A 25,248-nucleotide genomic window follows, 5' to 3' on the forward strand; every position below is an offset into this window, starting at 1 on the left:
TCACAACCTCTTTGCTCAACTTCTTCACCGACTCCTTAGATGCCTGAGTCTTCCGCATCTTCTTCACCTGCTTCCCCAAATCCTTGATAATCCTCCCATGTGTATCAAGAGTCTCCCGGATCTTCTTATGGTTATCCATAATCTTCTTCAAAGAGTCCTCCACTGATGGAGGTACCTGAAGCTCTGATAGGGCTGAAGACTGTGCTGCCACTGCACTGGATATGGCAGTCAGCTTTGTGGTAGCTGCCTGCATCCAGTTGTTGAGACCGGATAGTGTCTGTGACACCCGCAGTGCAGTCTGAGGGTAGGTAGAAGATGTGGGCACTGACAGTGGCACTGAGAGGGATGGTCCGGAGGAAGGAGGAGGCATGGTAGCTACTCCGGCAGAAGTACCGACTGTTGTGGAGGGCTCGGCAATTGACCCGGTGCCCACTACCCCTGGCTCTTTAGACTGGCCAGTGGAGGTAGTGGCTTTACCCTTGAATTTAGGGTTGTCCACTCCCTGGAGGTGGTAACATGAGAAAGGCTTTTTAGCCTTCACCTCCACATCAAAATGTCTCGTTTCTACCCCTTGGTCTTGGAAATACTCTGTGAGGAAGTTGGGGTAGGGATACAATCTTTCTTCTTTCTGGACTGCATTGGAGATGTTGTAGGACATCAAGTTTCCTAAATTAATAGTATAGCCTGCCATGATGGAAGCTACCAATACTTCCCGGGGGAGTGGAAGGACATTCTCATGCTGGCACGGGTCAAGACGGCTGCACACGAATGTTTGCCACCCTTTTGTTCAAAGTTAAGGGTTGCTATGACAATTTGAACTCCTGTTGCGAGCCATGCAGGTGTTGTCCCCGGAATAGCAAGTATCTCAGCTAGCCATGGGCAAACTGCATCACCCAAGGCTAGCTTCTCCAGGTATTCCACTGCCTCGACCTCCTCAAACCTACATATTTGTTCAGTGCGTGGCCATCAAACCGGATTTTCAAGTTCCGGACCTTCGTCACCTTTGTACCCTTTTTGATGTGGGCAACATTGGCATAAAATTCCTTGACGAGCTATTCATTGGCATCTTGCAACTGGCCGATGAACCATTTCCATCCTTTTCTCTCCGTAAATTGCTTTAAGACATTCGGATTGTGCTGGCTTAGGTCTTTGGTTATGAATTGTCACTCAAGAGTGAGCGACCTTTGGGGCCACCATTCCCGAAATTTTGCATACGCCTTCTCACTTACAAATCAACCAGCCCACACCTTCGGATTCCTTGATCTATCCATGCCTCCCACAATTGTGTCACCCTCTCTCCCATCATCCGGGACCTCATCATCATCATCTAAATTGATTGGGTAGCAGTTGTGGCAGGTGTTGTAGCAGGTGGGGAAGATGGTTCAGATGCTTGACTACCTCCCTCTGAGCCATCAGAAGAACTAGAGGAGGAGGTAGGTTCATTGACTAAATGGAGTCTATCGAGGAATTGTTGTGATTGTGCCTCCGGTTGTGGTTGTACAGAATCCCCCTCGAAAGTTTCCCAGGATGGGAGGTATTTACTGGTGTCTGAGGAGTCCGGAGGTGGTCTACTGAGAGTAGTCCTTTTGCCCAAGTCTTTTCTCTACCCCGGCCTCGGGAGGATTCTGCCCTCTCTTTGGAAGTATCACCTCGACCACGAGAACGCACCATTGTCTGCAACACACAAGTAGTAAAAGTCGGTTAGAATTGGGGTTCAACATGTGTTATTAAATTACAATTGAAAAGAAAGACACTGCTTCTCAGAGCAGGGCAGCACAGACCGCACAAAAGTGAGTACGGCCGCGGACTGCCCATCGCGGACCGCACAAAAATGAGTGCGTCCGCATAATACCTATCACGGACCGCACAAAATTGAGTGCGGTCACTGAGATACCAAGTTCAGACTACTGGTTCTCTGAAGTTACCTTAGTGCGGACCGTATACTTTTGAGTGCGGCCGCAAAAAACCATTGCGGACCGCACAAAATTGAGTGCGGCCACATAATCGATTTGTTGGGTCTCTGAAGTTTAATTGTGCGTACCGTACAAAATTGAGTGCGGCAGCAAAAACCAACCGCGGACCGCACAAAATTGAGTGTGGTCGCACAAACTTTGCAATGATAAGAGCCTTTAACCTAGGGTATCACAGACCGCACAATTTTGTATGCGTCCGCATACCCTAGCGCGGACCGCACAAAAATGTGTGCGGCCGCGAAATTCAAATCAGAACGGCACTGAAGTACGATTAATACTAGGGTTTTCACTAATTAGGCATGATTTGTGGCAATTAAACAATAAAATCTACTAACCCCATCCCCCATTATGCATTCAAACACTACCCACATGCTTCTAAGCAAGAATTAAGCATCAATTTGACATTTTTGGCATGAATCTAACCCTAGATAAAAAGAAAACTAAAACAAAGAGAAAAGAAAAGAAAAAGATGAAATTAATTCATTGAAATTAACATACCAGTAGTGAAATGTAGTAGGAAATCATCACTTGATGAATATGGGATGAGATTGAAAACAAGAAAGAGTTCATTATGCTTTAGTCTAGCTTGAGAGGTCAGAGTGTGTAAAGTGTGAATAGTCTCAAAAAGTCTTATTTATACTCTAACCATGTTGGCCCACCGACTTACCTGAGTGCGGCCGCATAATTTTGGTGTGGTCCGCACTCTTTACCTTTTCTAACTCAGCAGTTGATTCAGTGATGCGGTCCGCATAAAAATGGTTGCGGCCGCACAATCTGTGCGGTCCGCAAAATTTTAATCGCGCCTGCGAATCCTTAAGGGATTTTGTCAGTCCAAACTTCAGAGAGTTGGCATTTTCTATCTTTCAGTTGTGCGACCGCACACAGAATTGTGCGGCCGCGAAGGGCTTGTACGGTCTGCATAATTCTGGCATGGTCCGCACAATTTCACCACTTGGCCAATTTTTGTCTTGTCAATTTTCTTCACTGCATACCCAATTCCTGCATACACTTCACAACCAGTTAGTCCAAAACAATGCCTAATCTGACAAGAAAATCAAAAGAAAGAAAAACGCATGGGTCGCCTCCCAAGAAGCACTTGATTTAACGTTGCGGCACGACGCATGTTACCATCATTCATTTGAAATGGAGCAATGCCACAACGTGGCCATCATCAACCTTACCAAGGTAGTGCTGCACCCGGTGCCCACTGACTCTAAAGATCTCACCATTCTTATTTTTCAAATCAAGATCACCAAAAGGAGTCACATGTACCACTTTAAAAGGACCACTCCACTTTGATTTAAGATTTCTCGGAAACATCTATAACCGAGAGTTGAAGAAAAGAACAAGGTCACCTTCTTTGAATTCTTTGTTCCAGATATACTTATCATGTAGGTACTTCATCTTGTCCTTATACAAGGATGAATTGGAGTAAGCATGGAACCGGAACTCATCAAGTTCATTCAATTGCTCCACCCGAATATTGGCAGCTACATCCCACTCAAGGTTCAATTTCTTCAACGCCCATATGGCCTTATGCTCTAATTCCACCGGAAGGTGACATGCTTTCCCAAACACCAACCGATACGGAGACATACCAATTGGAGTCTTGTAAGTTGTTCTATAGGCCCAAAGAGCATCATCAAGTTTCCTTGACAAATCAGTCCGATTTGCATTAATAGTCTTGGATAGAATACTCTTGATCTCCCTGTTGGAGACTTCAACATGTCCACTTGCCTGGGGTGATAGGGGGTCGACATTTTGTAAGTGACACCATACTTGGAGAATAAAGTATCAAAAGCTTTGTTGCAAAAGTGTGATCCCCCATCATTCACTAATGATGGCCCTTGGAGTACCAAACCTTGTGAATATGTTCTTCTTCAAGAAAGCTAACACACTCCGAGCTTCATTGTTGGGAAAAGCCACGACTTCAACCCATTAGGACACGTAATCCACAGCTACCAATATATAGGTGTTCCCACATGAGCTCACAAACGGACTCATAAAATCAATGCCCCAAACATCAAAAATATCAATCTCCAGGATGGTGGTGAGAGGCATCTCATTTTTCTTGGAGATCCCACCGGCCCTTTGACATTCATCGCAACGCTTAACGAGATAGCTAGCGTCCTTGTAAAGGGTAGGCCAATAGAATCCACAGCTTAGCACATTTGTAGCAGCTCACGCTCCACCATGGTGACCGCCATATGGCGAAGAGTGGCAAGCTTCAAGAATACCCAATTGTTCTTCTTTTGGTACACATCTTCGGATAACACTATCAGTACAAATTTTGAATAGATATGGCTCATCCCAATATTAGTCCAGGAAGTCCCGTTTGAGCTTCTTCCTTTGGTTTGAGGAGAACTCATTCGGAACAATGCCACTCACAAGATAGTTGGCCACATCGACAAACCATGGCAGCCCAGTCATAGAAATGGAAATGAGTTGTTCGTCAGGAAATGAATCATTGATCTCAAGGCCATGATGTGGCCTCCCCTCCTCCTCCAATCGAGACAAGTGGTCCGCCACTTAATTCTCACTACCTTTTCGGTCTTGAATCTCTAAATCAAACTCTTGCAATAGAAGCACCCACCACATCAACCTTGCCTTAGAGTCTTTCTTGCTTATCAAATAACGAAGTGCCGCATGGTCAGTGTGAACAATCACCTTTGTACCTATTAGGTATGGGCGGAACTTCTCCATAGCAAAGACAATGGCTAGGAGTTCTTTCTTGGTCACCGTATAGTGGACTTAGGCCTCGTTCATGGTCTTGCTAGCATAGTAGACCGAATGAAAGATCTTATTAATCCGTTGCCCCAATACCGCACCAACTGCCATATCGCTTGCATCACACATGAGCTCAAATGGTAAGCTCCAATTTGGCACGGTGATAATATGAGTGGTAGTCAACTTATACTTGAGTAGTTCAAATGCCTTCATATAATCTTCATTGAAAAGGAACTTGGCATCCTTATCCAAAAGTTTGCACAATGGGTTTACCACCTTAGAAAAGTCCTTGATGAATCGGCAGTAAAACCCCGCATGACCTAGAAAGCTTCTCACTCCCTTTACGGAAGTAGGGGGAGGGAGTTTGGATATCACTTCAATTTTTGCTTTATCAACCTCAATACCATTCTTGAAAATCATGTGACCGAGGACAATGCCCTCCTTGACCATAAAGTGACACTTTTTCCAATTCAGCACCAAGTTAGTTTCTTCACAACATGCCAATACCTTATCCAAGAACTCTTCAAAAGAATCCCCCACGATAAAGAAATCATCCATGAAAACCTTGAGAAAGTCCTCCACCATATCGGTGAAGATGGACATCATACACCGCTGAAAAGTTATCGGTGCATTGCATAACTCGAATGGCATCCGCGAGAAAGCGAAAGTTCCATACGGACAAGTGAAGGTGGTCTTCTCTTGGTCTTCAGGTGCAATAAGAATCTGGTTATATCCGGAATATCCATCCAAGAAGCAATAATAAGCACGCCCGGCTAACCTATCCAACATTTGATCAAGAAATGGAAGCAGAAAATGGTCTTTCCGCATAACTTTGTTGAGCTTTCTATAATTCATGCACACTCTCCACACGGTGACAGTTCTTGTAGGGATCAATTCATTCTTGTCATTTGTGATCACAGTCATGCCTCTTTTCTTTGGGACATATTGCACCGGCGAGGTCCACAAACTACCGAAAATGGGGTAAACCACCCCGGCATCCAACTACTTGATGATCTCTTTCTTTACTACCTCTTGCATGGCCTCATTCAATCGTCTTTGATGTTCCACGGAGAGTTTGGAATCCTCCTCCAAAATAATTTTGCGCATGCAAAAGATGGGGCTTATACCCCGAATATCCGCCAATGTCCAACCTATTGCTTTCTTCCTCATTTGAAGCACCGCAAGGGTGGCATCTACTTGCATGTTAGTTAAGCACGAGGAAAGAATAACAGGTAAAGTGGAACATGAGCATAGAAACTCATACCTGAGGTGTGAAGGCAAAGGCTTTAACTCCAAGGTGGGACGCTCCTCGATTGAGGGCTTTGTTGGTGGAGTCTTCCGGTTTTCGAGATCCAAGAAAAGTTCTCGGGGCCTATAAGTATATGATCCCAGTCCTTGCAAAGCATTGACACATTATACAAAGCCTTCCTTCTCACCCTCATCATGATTAAACAACACAATTTCCAAGATATCTTCCACATTTACCACAGCACTTGTGTCATCAACAATTACTTCGATCACAAGATCCACGAACGAACACACTTCGTTGCTATTTGGCTGCCTCATTGATTTACAAACATGGAATACCACGTTTTCATCGCCCACCCGGAAGGTGAGCTCTCCAGCCTCCACATCAACTAAGGCCTTCCATGTAGCAAGGAAAGGTCTCCCCATATTTATTGGCACCTCGTAATCAACTTCACAGTCAAGTATCACAAAATCTGCGGGAAGGATGAACTTGTCGACCCTACCTAACACATCATCAATTATCCCCAATGACCTTTTCATTGTCCGATCCACCATTTGCAACCTCATGGATGCGGGCATCAAGTTAATGCTTGCCCCCAAATCACATAAAGCTTTAGCGCAATCGGCACTCCCAATAGTGCACGGGATTGTGAAAGCATTGGGTCTTCCAACTTTGGAGACATGGAGTGCACCATAGAACTCACTTGATGTGTCATTTTGATCGTTTCACAGTTAATTGGTCTCTTCTTTATTACCAAATCCTTCATGAACTTGGCATATCCCGGCATTTGTTCTAAGGCTTCAATTAACGGCACATTTATGGACAAACCTTTCATCATATCAATGAATTTCTTGAATTTATTCTCATTATTTTGCTTTGCAAGTCTTTGAGGGTATGGAGGAGGAGGCCTTGGCATTGGTACCTTAGCCTTTGGCACTATCGGTTCCGGCATGTCAGTCACGTGCTCCCTAGACGGGTTCACTTCTTTTTGCGTCTCCTCCATATTTTCATCAATATCAATCCTCGCTTCTTCATTAGCTTGAACATCATTTCTTGGCTCATCATCATCTTGCACCAACACATCATCACCCATATGTCTTCTTTGGTTTGAGCTACTAGCAACTCTACCTCCCCCACTTCTTGCTGTCACGGCCATTGCATGCCCCGTATTCCCACCTTTTGGGTTCACTACCGTATCACTAGGTAGTTCCCCCTTTGGGCAAGTATTTAAAACTTGAGAAATTTGGCTAAGTTGAACCTCCAAGTTGCGGATAGAAGTGTTGTGGGAGGCTAATTGGGCATCGGAGTCGGCGTTTTTTCCATCATTTGCTTAAACATGTTTTCAATCTGTCCCATTTCACTATTGGGAGAACTAGGACCTTGCGACAGATATGGAGGCAGGTTGTTTGGTTGTTGATACATCGGGGGCCTTTGAAAGCCCGACCCCCGATTTCCTTGATTGCTATTGTTCCAACCCCCTTGACTATTGTTGTTCCCCCAATTCCTTTGATTTTTGCCACCCCAATTACCTTGATTATTTCCTCCCCAATTGCCTTGATTACCTTGATTACCCCAATTGCTTTGATTATTGTTGTTGCCACCACTCTAATTTCCTTGGTGGCCTTGGTTGTTCCAGTTTCCTTGTGATCTCCATTGTTGTTGATTTGGAGCATTGCTTCTTTTACCTTGATAATTGTTGACATATTGAATCTCTTCATATTGCTCATCATATGAATCATCTTGATTATACCCACATATTACTTTGCTCAAATTGTTCCGGATGGTTTTGTACTTATTGACCTCGTTATCGTCCCTTGTTTACCATCATGTTCATCCCTTCCATAGCACTTACCTGTTTCGACCCTTGAACCCGTTGAAGCTGAGCCTTGGCCAATTGGTTCATGGTGGTTGTTAACTCCGCAATATCTTGCCCATGATCATGTAGCTGCTTGTGTAGGTGAATAACATTTGGGTCACCCTGAGGAACATTGGCTCTACTTTGCTATGCCGAAGAGGTGTCCACCATCTCATCCAATATTTCACAAGCTTCAGAATAAGGCGTGTTCATGAAGTTACCCCCAGCGAGTTGATTTAACACACACTAATTTGTTATGTTGATCCCCCTGTAGAAGGTCTGTTGGATCATGTGCTCGGTCATATCATTGTTTGGGCATTCTTTGACCATGGTGCGATATCTTTCCCAAATCTCGTGCAATGGCTCATTGGGCTCTTGTTTGAACGCTAAAATTTCATCCCTTAGTGTAGCCATGTGCCCCGGAGAGAAGAACTTGGCAATGAAATTCTCGGCCAACTCATCCCAAGTGTGGATGGAATGATTAGGCAATATCTCTAACTATTCCAAAGCCTTTCCCCGTAGATAAAAGGGAAACATCCTTAACCGCAGTGCATCCTCGGTGACATTTGTTTGCTTGCTCCCCCAACAAGTATCGACGAAACCCTTGAGATGCTTGTAGGTATTATGGTGTGGAGCTCTGGTGAAGAAACCCTGCTGCTCAAGCAGTGTAAGCATCACGTTGGTAATTTGGAAGTTGCCCGCCCTAATCTGGGGCGGGAATATTGCACTTGCAGAGCCCTCATTCGGCAACACCCGGTGCGCTGCTCTTGGTGGAGGCGGTCAGCCTTGCCTGTTTACTTGAGGCACAGGATGAACCTCATCCACTTGATCATCATCAACCTCCCCCCCCCCCCCCAACAATGGTAAATTTCCGAGGGGCTCATTGTTAAGGGCCATTTTGTATCTAAAAGCAATTCACAAACAAAATTAGTGACTCGGAAGGAAAGAAGACAAAACATACAAATACCTAGATATATAGATAAATCCTTTTAAATCCCCGGCAACGGTGCCAAAAATTGATCGAGTCCAAGCCTACACTACTATTGAGTAGCGAGGGTGGTCGATGCAGTTTTAACCCAACTAGGTCGGGATCGAATCCACAGGGAGTTAATGTTTGGAATTAGGTTTATATCTAAGCTAGATGCGGGTTTTGAATCTAATTACACTTCCACAAGTTTGGGTTTGATTTATACTTCTAACTTTACTCTAAAGATTGCAATAATTGAAACTAAGGACAATATTTTTGTTGTTGTTTTTCAAATGTTTAAAGAGACTAGGGTAGTGACTTCTACCTAGGTGGATATCTAATGGGTAGCAAAATCTAGGGCAAGCTTGATTAGTTGGGATTGTAATATAGCTATCACACCCGAGTACTCACTTTATACCTCGGTAGTTTGAGTGATTTTGCCAAATTTGGATTTCTCAAGTCCAAATGGGTATTCATGCAAATCAAGTGATATTAGCTCAAGTTGGGTATTACTATCTCTAGGTTTAACCCTTTAATTGGGGCTATCAATTGCTTGAGCTTACCCCAATTCCTTGTTAGCCTAGTTTTCCTAGACTTAGTCCCTCTTTCTCAAGTAGAGACTAAGTCATAAAGGCATGAATCAATGTTTGCAACCATTAATTCTTGAGTTCTAGCAAGAACTAGGCTAAATATCACTAACTCATTCACATTCAAGCCCTAAAATAAAATACCCACACTAGGGTTGGGTCACAACCCTAGCTATAGGTTTAGCTACTCATGGAAATAACAGTAATTAAACATGAAAAAAAGATAAAATCCATAATCTTAATTTATGAAATGAAAATCTAATGTTAAGAAGTGAATCTAGTACAAAATTTCTGAAAACAGAAAAGTTAGTCATCTCAGGTGCTCATACCCTCCATAACATCCAAAAAAGTTCTATTTATACTAATTTAAAAATATCTAACAAAAATGCCCCTGCGGAGGTTGTGCGGCCGCATAATTCTGAGTGTGGCCGCACTCTTGCTTTCGCGGCCGTATAATTCTGATGCAGCTCACGTTCTTCTTTTTGGATCTGGGTTGAGTTGAACTTTCACGGACCGCATTATTCTAAATGCGGTCGTGCTTCAAATTATGCGGCCGCATAAAAGTGATGCGGTCCGCACTTGCTTGAGTTTGGCTTGAAATCAACTCTCTGATTCTTCATCTTGCGGACCGTATAATTTTGATCGCGGCCACACAAGGGTATTTCCGCGGCCGCACAATTCTGGTGCGGTCCGCACTTCTCTCTTTTGCTCAAGTTGTCAGCTCTTTGAATCTCAGTCATCGCGGTCAGCTTAATTTTAATTGCGGCCGCACAAGGACTTTTGCGGCCGCACATTTCTGGTGCGGTCCGCGCTCATCATTTAGCCCAAAATCACACTCTCTGAATCTCCCTCTTGCGGACCGCATAATTATGATCTCGGCCGCATCATGGCTTTCACGGCCGCACAATATTTGTGTGGTCCGCATTTCAGACCTTTTTGCCCAGCCTTGGTTTTTGTTCAACTTTTGACTTATTTGTGAGTTGATTTTGATTCCTTTGGCTCATTTTGAACAATTCCTGCAAGCAAGCATATTTCATTAGTTTCCGGGAATACCTTCAAGCATTTTTGGCCTAAAACATAAGTAAAAGAGAGCAAATAATAGGTTAAAATCCCTACTTATCACTGGTACGTCGTGAAGTCTTACAATCTCGCGAATATAGATTCGAACCAACTACTCGGAAGAGTAGGTAGTCATCACAGGAACGAAATGAGATGACTTGGTCAGTCTATCCACAATCACCCAAACTGTATCAAACTTTCGCGGAGTCCGTGGAAGTCCAACAACGAAATCCATAGGGATCCTCTCCCATTTCCATTCTGGAATCTCTAACTTCTGAAGCAATCCACCCGGTCGTTGATGCTCAGATTTCACTTATTGACAATTTAGATACCGAGCTACATACTCCACTATGTCTTTCTTCATCCGCCTCGACCAATAGTGATGTCTCAAGTCCTGATACATCTTTGCAGCACCCGGATAAATGGAGTACCGCGAACTGTTAGTCTCCTGGAGAATCAACTCACGCAAACCATCTACATTAGGCACACATAGCTTGCCCTGCATTCGTAATACATCGCCATCTCCAATAGTGACTTCCTTGGCTTCACCGTGCTGAACTGTGTCCTTAAGGACAAGCAGATGGGGGTCATCGTACTGACGCTCCCTGATACGATCATACATAGAAGATTGGGAAACCACACAAGTCAAAACTCGGCTCGGCTCAGAAACATCCAATCTAACAAATTGATTGGCCAAGGCCTGAACATCCAAGGCTAAAGGCCTCTCTGCTACCGGTAAATATGCTAAGCTGCCTAAATTCTTCGCCTTACGACTCAAGGCATCGGCCACTACATTGGCCTTCCCGGGATGATAGAGAATGGTGATATCATAATCCTTAAGCAACTCCAACCATCTCCGCTGCCGCAAATTAGTATCCTTCTGTTTAAGTAGATGTTGTAGACTCCAGTGATCGGTGTAGACCTCACAATAGACACCGTACAAATAATGCCACCAAATATTCAAGGCATGAACAATAGCTGCTAACTCAAGGTCGTAGACCGGATAATTCTTCTCATGTACCTTTAACTGTCTGTACGCGTAGGCAATCACCCTACCGTCTTGCATCAACACTGCATCGAGACCAATACACGATGCATAACAATACACAGTATAAGACCTTGAACCTGTAGGTAATACCAACACCGGGGTTGTAGTCAAATTTGTCTTGAGCTTTTGGAAGCTCTCCTCACATTCCTCGGTCCACTTGAATGGAGCACTCTTTTGGATCAATCTGGTCATAGGTGCAGCAATATAAGAGAAACCCTCTACAAATCGGTGATAATATCTTGCCATACCAAGGAAACTCCGGATCTCCGTAGCTGAGGACGGTCTGGACCAACTCTGCACTGCCTGAATCTACTTCGGATCTACCTTGATCCCCTCGCACAAAACTATATGACCCAAAAATCCCACTGAATCAAGCCAAAATTCACACTTTGAAAAATTTGCATATAACTTCTTTTCTCTCAAAGTCTGAAGCACAGTTCTCAAGTGCTGCTCATGATCCTCCCGACTTCGGGAATACACCAGAATGTTGCCAATAAATACAATGATGAAGGAGTCAAGATATGGCTGAAATACATTGTTCATCAGATGCATAAATGTTGTTGGGGCATTGGTCAGCCCAAAAGACATCACAAGGAACTCGTAATGACCATACAGAGTCCTGAAAGCAGTCTTCGGGATATCGGGTTCCCGAATCTTCAACTGATGATAGCCTGAACGCAAGTCAATTTTAGAGAATACCCTGGCACCCTAAAGTTGATCAAATAGGTCATCAATATGTGGCAATGAATACATGTTCTTCACTGTAACCTTGTTCAGCTGACGATAATCAATACACATCCGCATAGAACCATCCTTCTTCCTCACAAATAAGATATGAGCACCCCAAGGTGATACACTGGGCCGAATGAAGCCCTTATCAAGCAATTCTTGTAACTGTTCATTTAATTCTTTCAACTCTGCTGGGGCCATACGATATGGTGGAATAGAAATGGGCTGAGTGCCCGATAACAAATCAATGCCAAAGTCAATATCCCTGTCGGGTGGCGTACCCGGAAGATCCGTTGGAAATACATCAGAAAAATCCCTTACTATAGGAACTGACTCCACGGTAGGAGTATCAATACTAACATCTCTCACGTAGGCCAGATATGCATCACACCCCTTCTCAACCATTCATTGAGCTTTAAGAAATGAAACAACCCTACTAGGAACATGATCTGAGGTACCTCTCCACTCTAGCCGCGGTAGACCTGGCATAGTCAACATCACCGTCTTGGCATAACAATCAAGAATAGCATGATAGGATGACAACCAGTCCATGCCCAAAATAATATCGAAATCCACCATACTGAACAATAATAAATCATCTCTGGTCTTAAAACCACCGATAATAATTAAACACGACCGATACACGCGGTTCACAATAATTGATTTACACACGAGTGTAGATACATAAACATAAGAACTTAAGGAATCACGTGAAACGCCTAAATATAGGGGAAATTAAGATGACACATAAGAATAAGTGGAGCCTGGATCAAATAAGACTGATGCATCTCTATGACAGACCGGAATAATACATGTGATAACAGAATTGGATGTAACAGCCTCTGTCCTAGAAGAAAGGGCATAATATATGGCCTGGCCTCCCCCTCTAGGGCGACCTCTACCTGTCCGACCTCCACCTCTAGCTGGCTGTGCAGGTGAAGTGGCAACTGGTGCAGTAATCATGGCCTGAGAAGCCTGAGGGCCCTATGGAATAGGTGGGGCCTGAGAAATCTGTTAAGGTGCACCCCTCCTAAATCTGGGACAATATCTCATGATATGACGAGTGTCACCACACTAAAAACAAGCACTCAGAGGATGTGGCTGCTGGGACTGGCTCGGGCCTGATCGACTAGACTGCCCGTTAAAAGCACCACGTACAGGAGGTACAATAGGCACTAGCGGTGAATAATATTTAACTTGAGGTCTGGGAGTAGTCAAAATACAACTGGAAGCTGGAAGTGCTGAATGAATAGGACGACTCACATAACCTCTACCATGACGGGCTGCAACTGGGGCACGAGAATTTTTATATGTGCCAGAATCTCAGGGTCTCTAAGCTTCCCTCTCTTCCCTCTCCCGAGTAGTAATACCTTCCAATCTCCTAGTAATTGACACCACTTATTGGTATATCTCTAGCTCTCGGGACATACCGAATCTGATACTAGGGTGGAGACCCTCAATAAATCCGTGAACCCGTTCTTGAACAGTAGCAACTAAGGTTGGTGCATGCCTAGCCAACTCACTAAATCGGACCGCATATTCTGACACGGTCATAGAACCCTGGCGCAGCTGCTCAAACTCTAACAAGTTATGTTGTGTTTGATCACTTGTTCCACTCAATTTATATGAATATGTGTATTATGTGACTTAAAGGCGAAATAGCTAATGAAACGATTTAGTATTGTGTGTATGGACTTCCTACTGTATAATTTATGAAATCATGTATTCTCTTGATCATGGGTGAGTTGGGTAGAAAGAATCTAACAAGCTTGCTTGACCTGGTTCACTCGGTTGAGTGTAGGTCGCGCTTCCTGAGGTTGGATCGTAGACCCACTCTGCGGACCGCAGACAGGTCACAATCAATGTTGGTGATATGTTGGAGGCCGTCTTGCTCAACTTTGATGATGACGAGATGGATGGCTTCATGGAATGTGTAAAATCTTTGTAAGGAATGGGGTCGTACAATTATGCACCCCGAAAACTATCTTTGGATCTTGAAAATAGGAAAACTCCTCCTACAAAGCCTTCCGTTGAAGATCCTCCTACCTTGTAGTTGAAGCCATTGCCTCCACATCTTTGGTATGAATTTCTTGGCCCTTTTTTCTACTTTATCGGTTATTCTTTCCTCTTATTTGACTAACGTGCAGGTAGATTCTACATTGGCGGTGCTACAAAGGAGGAGGAAGGCTATTGGGTGGACATTGACGAATATTCGGGGGATAAGCCATGCATTTTTCATGTATAAGATCAACTTGGAGGAAGGTGACAAACCATATATTGAACATCAAATGAGGCTAAATGAGGCTATGCGGGAAGTTTTCGAAAAGGAGATTATCAAGTGGTAGGATGCTGGGGTTGTCTACCCCATTTCTGATAGCTCATGGACTTCTTCGGTTCAATATGTCCCAAAGAAGGGGGCATGACGATGTTCACCAATGACAAGAATGAGTTGATTCCTACAAGAACGGTGACCGGTTGGAGAGTGTGTATGGACTATCGCAAGCTCAATAAAGTCACAAGGAAGGATCATTTTCCACTTCCTTTCCTAGGCCAAATGCTTGATAGGTTGGCCGACCGTGATTTCTATTTCATTCTTGATGGGTATTCGGGCTACAACCAAATCTTTATTTCTCTGGAAGATCAAGAGAAAACAACCTTTACATGTCCCTATGGTACTTTCTCCTTCAAGCGGATGCCATTTGGTTTGTGCAATGCACCAGTGACCTTTCAAAGGTGTATGATGGCCATCTTCACGTATATGGTGGAGGACTACCTTGAAGTTTCAAGGATGACTTCTAGGTAGTTAGAGATTCTTTGATGATTGTCTTGCAAATTTAGATAAAGTGTTGGCAAGATGTTAAGAAATGAATTTGTGCTCAATTGGGAGAAGTGTCATTTCATGGTCGAGGAAGGCATTGTCCTTGGCCACAAAATCTCAAAGAATGGAGTTGAAGTTGACAAGGCAAAGATTGAGGTGATTTCTAAACTTCCACCTCCGACTTCAATGAAAGGTGTGCGGAGATTCTTAGGCCATGCGGGGTTTTACCGACGTTTCATCAAAGATTTCTCTAAGGTGGTGAACCCGTTATGAAAGCTTCTTGAGAAAGATGCTCATTTTAACTTCAATGATAATTACATGAGAGTCTTTGAATTGTTAAAGTTCAAGTTGACAACCACTCCCATCATCACCGCTCCAAATTGGAGTGTCCCTTTTGAACTCATGTGTGATGCTAGTGATGTAGCGGTTGGGGCTGTTTTGGGGCAACGCATCAACAAGATTTTTCATCCGGTCTACTATTCTAGTAAGACCATCAATGGTGCCCAATCAACTATACCGTTACGGAGAAAGATCTCCTTGCCATTGTGTTTGCAATTGAGAAGTTCCACCCGTTCTTGATGGGTGTGAAAGTTATTGTCCACACGGACCATGCAACACTTATTTATCTTATGAGAAAGAAATATTCCAAAGCTCAATTGATGAGATGGGTGCTTTTATTGCAAGAGTTTGATATTGACGTCCAAGATAGAAAAGAGAGTGAAAATCAAGTGGCGGACCACTTGTCTCTTTTGGACGAGGAGGGGAGGCCACATGATGGCCTTGAAAACAATGACTGCTTCCCCGATAAGAAACTATTGACCATTTTGATGAAGGAGGTGCCATGGTTCGCGAATCTAAAAAATTTCCTTGTGTGTGGTATCATCCCGGATGAGTTCTCTTCAAACCAGAGGAAGAAGCTCAAACGGATTGTCAAGATTATTATTGGGACGAATCATACCTTTTCTGGATTTGTTCAGATGGGGTGATTAGAAGATATTTACTACAAGAAGAGCAGTATGAAATTCTTGGAGTTTGACATTCTTCGCCATATGGTGGTCACCATGGTAGAGCAACAATGGCGGCCAAAGCGCTAATTTGCAGTTTCTATTGGCCCACTCTTTACAAGGATGCAAGTGATTTGGTGAGAAGATGTGATAAATGTCAAAGAGCGGTGGAATCTCAAAGAAAAATGAAATTCCCCTCACCACCATTTTGGAGATTGATATTTTCGATGTGTGGGGTATTGACTGCATGGGTCCGTTTGTGAGTTCTTGTGGAAACACCTACATCTTGGTCGCGGTTTATTATGTGTCTAAATGGGTTGAGGCTGTTGCTATACCTAACAATGAGATGAGAAGTGTGGTGGAGTTCTTGAAGAAGAATATTTTCACAAGGTTTGGTACTCTGCAGGCTATTATAAGCGATGGGGGTCACATTTTTGCAACAAGGATTTCGACACTTTACTTAGCAAGTATGGTGTTACTCATAAAGTTATGACTCCCTATCATCCACAAGCTAGCGGTCAAGTGGAAGTCTCCAACCGGGAGATAAAGAGTATTTTGCCCAAAACAGTGAATGCTAACCGGATGGATTGGTCCAAAAAGCTTGATGATGCATTAGGGGCTTATCGGACGGCTTACAAAATACCTATCGAAATATCGCCATACCGTTTGATGTTCGGCAAAGCTTGCCATCTTCTGGTGGAATTTGAGCACAAATCCATGTGGGCTCTAAAGAAGTTGAATCTTGATTGGGATGTAGCCGCTAACTTGAGGGTTGCACATTTGAATGAATTGGATGAGTTCCGGTATCATGCTTATGCAAGTTCATCCTTGTACAAAGAAAAGATGAAATATCTTCATGCCAAATACATTTGGAACAAAGGGTTAAACGTGGGCGATCTCGTATTGTTGTTCAACTACAGGTTGAGGATGTTTCACGTAAAGCTAAAGTCTAAATGGAGTGGTCCCTTTGAAATTGTGGGTGTGATGCCTTTTGGTGCATTGGATTTGAAGAACAAAAATAATGAGGTATTCCGAATCAATGGTCACCGGGTGAAGCACTATTTGGTAAAAGTTGGAGATGGCCACGTCGTGGTGGTGATTCATTTCAACTGATGGTATTCTACGTTGTGCCGCGACGTTAAATCAGGCGCTTCTCGCCATGCATCTCTAAGACTCTGAGGAACATACTCATTAAGAACATATCTGAAAACTGAGTCCAAGTGAGTGAAGATGCTTCAGCGGGACTATCCAACTCATATACCCGCCACCACTGGTAGGCTGCTCCTCTAAACTGGAATGTCGTGAAAGAAACCCCACTAGAATCCACAATACCCATAGTACAAAGGATACGGTGACATTCCTCCAGAAAACCCTAAGCATCCTCTAAAGATAAAACCGTTGAAAGTGGGAGGGTGGTACTTCTTGTACCTCTCGAGCCTGAGCTACTCCCCCGCTGAAATTGTTGTCCTAATCTCAGGCCGAACTAGGACAACTGGCTGCACTGGTATAACCTCTGGGGCATGGTCAACTTGGGCCCGTGGCTCTGGAGTACGAGCGGCGGGAGTCTGTGCTCCTCCCCCGGCCTGAGATGTGGCAGTAGCAAGTAGAATTAACCCTGCCTGAGCTAGAGTGCCAAACATGCTCAAAAACTGGGCAAGAGTCTCCTGAAGTGCAGGAGTAGTAACAGGCGTCTCAAGTGCCTGCTCTCCAACTGGAGCTACTGGTGGCTCTGGTGCAGCAGCTCGTGCACGTGCTCTGGTTGCACCGCATGGTCTTCCTCGACCTCTGGCTCGGCTTCTGCCCCGACCCCGGCCTCTGGCGGCTCCAACAGGGGGCGCGGGTGTCTGATCATCGGATCCAATTATGCGTGTCCTCACCATCTGTGAGAGAATAGAAAAATAATGGTTTAGAACTTTGAAGTCAACAATTGTGCACGATAAGAAATTAAAGAAGTGAATATTTTCCTAACAGTTCCATAGCCTCCTGAAGATAAGTACAGACGTCTCCGTACCGATCCGCAAGAATCTACTAAACTCGTTTGTGACTCATAACACCTATGAATCTAAAGTTTTGATACCGACTTGTCACGACCCCAAATTCCCTCTGTAGGAGGTCATGATGGCACCTAGTCTCCAAGACTAGGTAAGCCTATCAATGCGGAATAATAATAGATATCTGAAATAAATAAACTACAATTCAAATAATTACAACTCCCAAAATCCGGTAGGAATAAGTCACAAGTTTCTAAGAATTTATCCTCAATGTCTCTATACATATCAAGGTCTAAAGAAAATAAGGAAGCAACATGATAATGATAGAAGGGGACTCCGGAGTCTACGGACGCTGGCAGATATACCTCGTAATCTCCGTACACCGGTAACTCACCGATGTCTGAGCTGGTAAGATGTACCTGGATCTGCACAAAAATATTTGCAGAAGCGTAGTATGAGTACACCACAACGGTACCCAGTAAGTGTCAAGCCTAACCTCAGTAGAGTAGTGACGAAGTCAGGTTAGGCCCTACTGAAAAAATAAATATTGGCATGGAAAAATGTTTAACAATATAATAAGATAAAATGACAATGGAAATGAGTCAAGTAGTATTGCACTATTTAATTACACCAAATAATGGCAATTAATACCTCGTGGAAACAAAACAAAATTCTTTTAAAATTTAAGAAAATCACAACAATAATCAAAGGCAACTGCGGCCATAAATCAATATCAACAAGGGTACTCCCGAGGTACCGCCTCGTAGTCCCAAATTATAAATAAATTCACAACATATCATTTTCTTATATCACCGCGGGAGCCTTCACAATTTATTTAAAGAAAATATTTTTCCCGAAATAGCATCCCGCGTTTTTAGCCACCCTTATCACACCGCATGACTTCTAGTAGTCTCCCCTACTAGCCACGCGTATCAAGTCACTCATATCTCACCGCATGTGTTTCAATACCCAGACCTTATACCACCGCATGCGTATCAATATCATAATATATCATAATTTGCACAACAATATTATTTTTCATAATAAAGAGCTCACGGCTCATGCCAAAATAATACAACAATAATATTTTTTCATGATAAAGAGCTCACGGCTCATGCCAAAATAATTCAACAATAATATTTTTCCATAATAAAGAGTTCACGGCTCCATCACAATGAGTACGAAATCTCACAAAAATATTCGGGAATAAATAACTCAACAAAATAGTATTTCAAAATTTTAGTACGATGCTTCAATACCAAATTTAAAATATAAAATAATTCATATTAATAATACTTAATTTAAAGAAAATGAACCTTCAATAATGCACAGAATAAAAGAAACCAAGTTTCAACTAAACAGGTAAAATAATTAGCAGGAAAATGTCAAGCAAATTTAAAATATAAACATTTAAATCAATGATGAAGAATATAACAAGGTAAAATTATTTAATTTAATATGCAACAGCGATCTACACAATTTAAAAATATAATCTTTAACATTTAGCCCGTATACACATTCGTCACCTCGTGTACACGACTTTCAACACATTTTAATTTATCACTTCAATACCAATCCTTGGGAAAATTTCGCCCACACAAGGTTAGACAAGTCACTTACCTCGATTTGCTCCAATTTAACCAAGTAATATGCCTTTTCCTCAATTTTTCGACTCTGATCGACTCAAATCTAGTCATAATTAATTCGACACAGTCAACAAAAATTATAGAATCAATTCCATAAGAAAATACTATATTTTTCATAAAAACTGAAATTAACTCAAAAATTATCCGTGGGGTCCACGTCTCGGAATCCGACAAAAGTTATGAAATATGAACGCCCATTCAACCACGAGTCTAACAATACCAAAATGACTAAATTTCGATAACAATTCGACCCTCAAATCTTCAAATCTATCCAAGAGGATTTTCAAAATTTTCCAATTTAAATCACCAATTAATTGTTAAAAACAATGATGGATTCGGGTAATCTAACCAAGATTGAGTTAAGAACACTTACCCCGATATTTTCTCCGAAAATCTCCCAAATATTGCCTCAATCCGAGCTCCAAATCGTTAAAAATGGAAAATAAAGTCCCATTTTCAAAACTTAAACTTTCTGCCCAGGCTTTTTCTTCTATGTGATCGCGGCCAAAGGCACGCGATCGCGAAGAACAGAATAAGGTTGCCCAGAATTAAGCTTATGCAATCGCGTAACTCCACGCGATCGCGAAACACGACATTCCTAGACCTACGCGATCGCAGACTCATCCACGCTATCGCGAAGGGTTAAGCGTGTGGACCAGGTTCTGCCTCGTTTCCTCTTCACGAACGCAGTCTTAGCCACGCGTTCGCATAGCACAACTTGCCAAACCTACGCGATCGCGGACTCGCTCACGCGATCGTATAGCACAAAATTTCAGCTGCCCAATTAACCCTACGCGATCGCATACCTTCTCACGCGATCGCGTAGAAGGAAACCAGAACCTGCAGAAACCAGAACTTCAGCTATCAAGCCGAGTCCAAAAATGATCCGTTAAACATCTGAAACTCACCCGAGCCCCTCGGGACCTCAAACAAATATACCAACAAGTCCTAATACATCATACGAACTTAGTTGAGTCCTCAAATCACATCCAACAGCACTAAAAACACGAATCACACATAGATCCAAGCCTAATGAACTTTGAAACTTTCAATTTCTACAAACGACGCCGGAACCTATCAAATCAAGTCCGATTGACCTCAAATTTTGCACGTAAGTCATAAATGACATAACGGAGCTATGAAAATTTTCGAAACTGGATTCCTACTCCGGTATCAAAAGTCAACTCCCCGGTCAAACTTCCAAACTTAAATTCCTATTTTAGCCATTTCAAGCCTAATTTAACTACGGACTTCCACATAAAAGTTCGAACACGCTCCTAAGTCCAAAATCACCATACGGAGTTGTTGGAATCATCAAAATTCTATTCCGGGGTCATTTTCTCAAAATGTTGACCGAAGTCAAACTTAGCATTTTAAGGCCAACTCAAGGAACCAAGTGTTCCGATTTCAACCCGAACACTTCCAAATCCCGAACCAACCATCCCCGCAAGTCATAAATTTATAAAAGCACATACGGGGAGTTTTATTTAGGGGAACAGGGTTCTAAAAGTAAAAATGACCAGTTGGGTCATTACAATTTATTACATAGTTCAAATAAGGAAAGATTTAATGAATAAAATTTTAGTTGATTTCTAAATCCTAAATATTAGGAGAATGATTAAATTATAATTTTGTCCAATGTAAACTCTATTTTTAAATGGTAAAAAAGGCGAACGACATTTCGTTAAGTTTAATATAGTATAAATATAGATATAGATAATATAGATTATTGAATATTATAAATTATGGTTCGATTATTTCAAATTTTATCATATAAAACTTAATATAGGAAGAAACACTTGCTACCGAGATTTTGTTTTTTTAGTTTTTAGAGTTAGAATTCGAAATCTCCGATCAATAGCGAAAAACTCTCATTCAGTAATGTTTTGTTTATGTATTCAATTGTACTACTCGATTATGTTGTCTTTTGTTTATTCATTTTGCAATCTAATTTATCTTTCTTTTTCACCATCTTTTGAAACCTTTTCCCGTGTTTTAATTTTCAAAACCGCGTGAGTATATAATGACGGTGGATTGTACTCTTGTTTTATCTTTTTCGTTTTTGTTTTTTATATTTAATTTCAGGGGTGGGGTAATAGTGGACCTTCCAATTATAAAAAAGAAATCTTCACATTGGGGATTTTTATTTAATTTTTCTTTTTAAGTATTTTTGCGACAAATGGTGATTTGTGAATAGAGGAAGGCAAGGGAAATTAAGGGAAGGAATAGGTCAAATTTGAATATTATTAGTCTGTTTGGCCAAACCGTAAAAATCAGTTTATTTTTAGAAAAAAAAAATTCAAAAGTACTTGGTGAGAAACAATGTGTTTGGCTAATTATTTGAAAAGCACTTCTGAGCAGCAATTAGTGTTTGACCAAGCTTTTAAAAACTGCTTCTAAATGTATTTTTCAAAAAAATACTTTTTTAAAAAAGCTACTTTTTCTGTTTCTCCTCAAAAGTATATTTTTTTTTTCTTTCAAAAGTTTGTGCATCTGGGATAATAGAAACTAAGCCAAACAGGCTATACACCTAACTTGGTCAAATTTGAGTCCTAAACCTAAGTTATGTGGTGAAATTACAACTTTTACCTAAAATTTAGGGGTAGAGCTACATAGACTAAAAAGAGTATAATTGAATTTCTTGTTAGAGAAATTTTATATATATATATATATATATATAATAAGTTTTTACAAAAGCAACTAACTCAAAATATTTTGCATAGGCGACTCCATTTTTAGGATTCTGAGTGGGGTATCCTCTTTGGGGCGCGACTACTTCGGATCTACACCGAAAAGTTCCACTTTCGAGGGTTAAATGTTGCATACTAAAGGCGACTCTATTCTTATGACTCAAACCCGAGATTCACGTTAAGGATGACAGAATACTTACTATTTCAGTGCACCCGTTAGTGGTCACCATAGGTAAATTTCAATCTCACTTTCAAGGGTTAGCTTTAAGGCTAACATAAATTGAATGAAGATAGATAGCCAGACTCCAAATTAGGTCTAAAAAAGATGCATTAATTGAATGAAGATGAATAGCCAGACCAAAATCTAACTACAATTAGGTAGTCTAAACATTATGAAAGTTTGGCATGGGCCGGGGGGGGGGAGGGGGAGGACAAAGCAAAACGTGCAAAATTTTCTCAAATAGTGTTTGGTCAATTATTGGAGGCCAACAAGATAGTCATATCACAGATCATAATAAACAATTATTAAAAGAAAATAATAAAATTTCAAGCAGGCATGTTTGACCTTACCCCTCTTGCAATTGTGGCTTGTTGATTATTTCCATTACCATCTTTAGTTTTAGTTTTTGTATATGCATTTATTTATTTATTTTATAATAGTGGTAAATAAATTTATTTTATAATAGTGGTGACCGATTCAAAGGTATCATGTTTTGTCCTTGCTGAAACTTAGAACCCAGATCTAATATGATTTTCACCGTTTCATTAACCGTTATAACAAACTTTTGAATGCTTATATTAGGGTCACCAGCACCCCTAAAGTTCAGCAAAAAATTTATGTATGCATACAAATATTTTTAAAAAATAATAATATATTAATAGTTAATACTCTATATAGAAAATAAATTTGGGTTAAATCGAAAAGTGTAATCCGACTTTTAAATTTTGAGTCCGCCTCTACTTTTATATGCATTTATTATCTATATTTTTTCTTTTCCTTCATCGCTATCTTATCTATGATAGAAACTAACAGTTTGAGCTCTTCCCTTGGAGGGAATGAATTATTTCCGAGAAATACCTTCAAAATCTTGAAAAAGATTTTGGGGCCGTACAACAAATTTTTAAAAAAGAAATAGAAATGAAAATGCAACAAAAATGAACGTTAATAAATCAAATACATATGAGGTACTGAACAAACAATCTTAGTCTTAATTACAAAAAATCTCTCAATAATAGTAAATCAGATCTAGTTAGATAATATTGGCTTCAATCAAGCTTGAAACCAAGACAAAAAAAAAAAAAAAAACTTGAAAGATACTTTGTCAATTACTAGTAATATTACCAAAATAACTAAAAGAACTGCTCAGTTTTCACTGGAACAAATTGAGCACCTAATCCAAGCCATGCCTTATTTTCCTCATTCTTAGAATCAGCTACTTTTTTGTTGCAAATCTGATATGGTGCAGTTGAAGTAATTCTATCTTTTCTTTTCTCCAAAAATCTTGTAAGTGAATTTCGTCTCGCAATTGGTAAATCAGCAACAGAGGATTGTGATATTGGCACCTGAGTTCGCGTACGAAGTTCTTGAGTCGAATTGATAGTAACAGATTCAGCTGATTTTTTATTATTTACCATTGCATAAGAAAAAATGTTACTAGCCAAATTCTGTTTGTTGTTGTTTTTTTTGCTAGCCAATTTCATGATTTCATTTGCCTTATCTGCTGGAAAATCATCAAATACAATAACTTGGCCACCATAAAATATTGTCATTTGTGCCTTTTCTGGTTCAGATTTTGCAGTAGAAATAACTTCTTGAGGAAAAAGATTCATTGGTTTTTGAGAATTATTCTCAGCTGAATCACCTGATTTCTCAATCATTGGCAATAAATTCATAGTAGTAGTTGTTTGGTTTCCTGTTTCAAGAAATAAGACCAAAATACATCAGAAAAAAACGCCTCAATTTCCAAAATATTTAAAAAGCTGAAATTTTGAAACTAGAATAACTGTTTCTTTTTAGCCTTTCCTAGAATGAATCATACATTTCAATATTTAACTTTAAACTTTTTATTTTATTCTTAATGACAAGCATTTTTAGTCACAGAAATATCATGTTATGCATCACAAGCCGGGGCGGAGCTGAAGCTCCTTTCAAAGGATATATTTGTGTTAAAAAATTTATCAAATAAATACAAATGTTATATTTAGAATCCAGTTATTAGCACTTAGAGTATCGTTCCAAAATTCAGAACTCATAAAGTTGAAATCCTTGAAATGAATTCACAAGTTTCAATTTTTTTAATTTTTCTTAGACTTTGTGTTCAGTTCAACACCGATACACAAATTAAGTAAGAGGGAATACTAGCTAAGATGGGCGGATCTATTGTACGGGGCTCAACATAATCTAATAGTTTTGGCTCAAATTCTATATTTTGTTAAAAAAATTTAATTAATATATATAAATAATTTATTCAAAACTCAATAAGTTGTATTTTCTATAAAACTTAAAATTCTAGCTCCGTCTAGGTTATGCTAGCTAACACCCTAACTAGCAAATGATAACAGAAAACACCTATGGATTTAAAGTTCACATTTTGACAAGAAGAGGATAAAATAAAGAGTAAAAAGGGAAGAAAAAAAAAGAACATACCAATTGGTTCAAAACTGCGGTAGATACCAAGATTATTGAGATCTCCAAATGAACCTTTTTTCTTCAAGAATTGACTCAAAAGATTACAAGTTTGAGAAAACTGAGACTTCTGGCCGGTGACCTTGCCGGAATCTACAATCTCCGATGAGCCCATTTTGTTTTCCGGTAGCAACTAATAAAACCAAATATATCAAGAATCTGTAATAAGCTCGAGAATATTTGTAAGTTGAAATAAATTTGAAACTGTTTGATGAAGAA

The 25,248-nt window shown here is 40.9% G+C and overlaps 1 protein-coding gene across 1 annotated transcript; it reads right to left on the reverse strand.

Moving 5' to 3' along the window:
- Nucleotides 1-23,488: 23,488 nt before the first annotated feature.
- On the reverse strand, nt 23,489-25,248 carry LOC107801671 (protein TIFY 10A). Its single transcript, XM_016625034.2, has 2 exons — nt 24,991-25,248; nt 23,489-24,256 (listed from the first exon to the last, which is right to left on the reverse strand). The coding sequence occupies exons 1-2, from the start codon at nt 25,142-25,144 to the stop codon at nt 23,694-23,696; spliced, it is 717 nt and encodes a 238-aa protein (XP_016480520.1). The 5' UTR covers nt 25,145-25,248; the 3' UTR covers nt 23,489-23,693.

The sequence above is a fragment of the Nicotiana tabacum genome, chromosome 21 (assembly GCF_000715075.1).
Source record: "Nicotiana tabacum cultivar K326 chromosome 21, ASM71507v2, whole genome shotgun sequence".
Classification (NCBI taxonomy): domain Eukaryota; kingdom Viridiplantae; phylum Streptophyta; class Magnoliopsida; order Solanales; family Solanaceae; genus Nicotiana; species Nicotiana tabacum.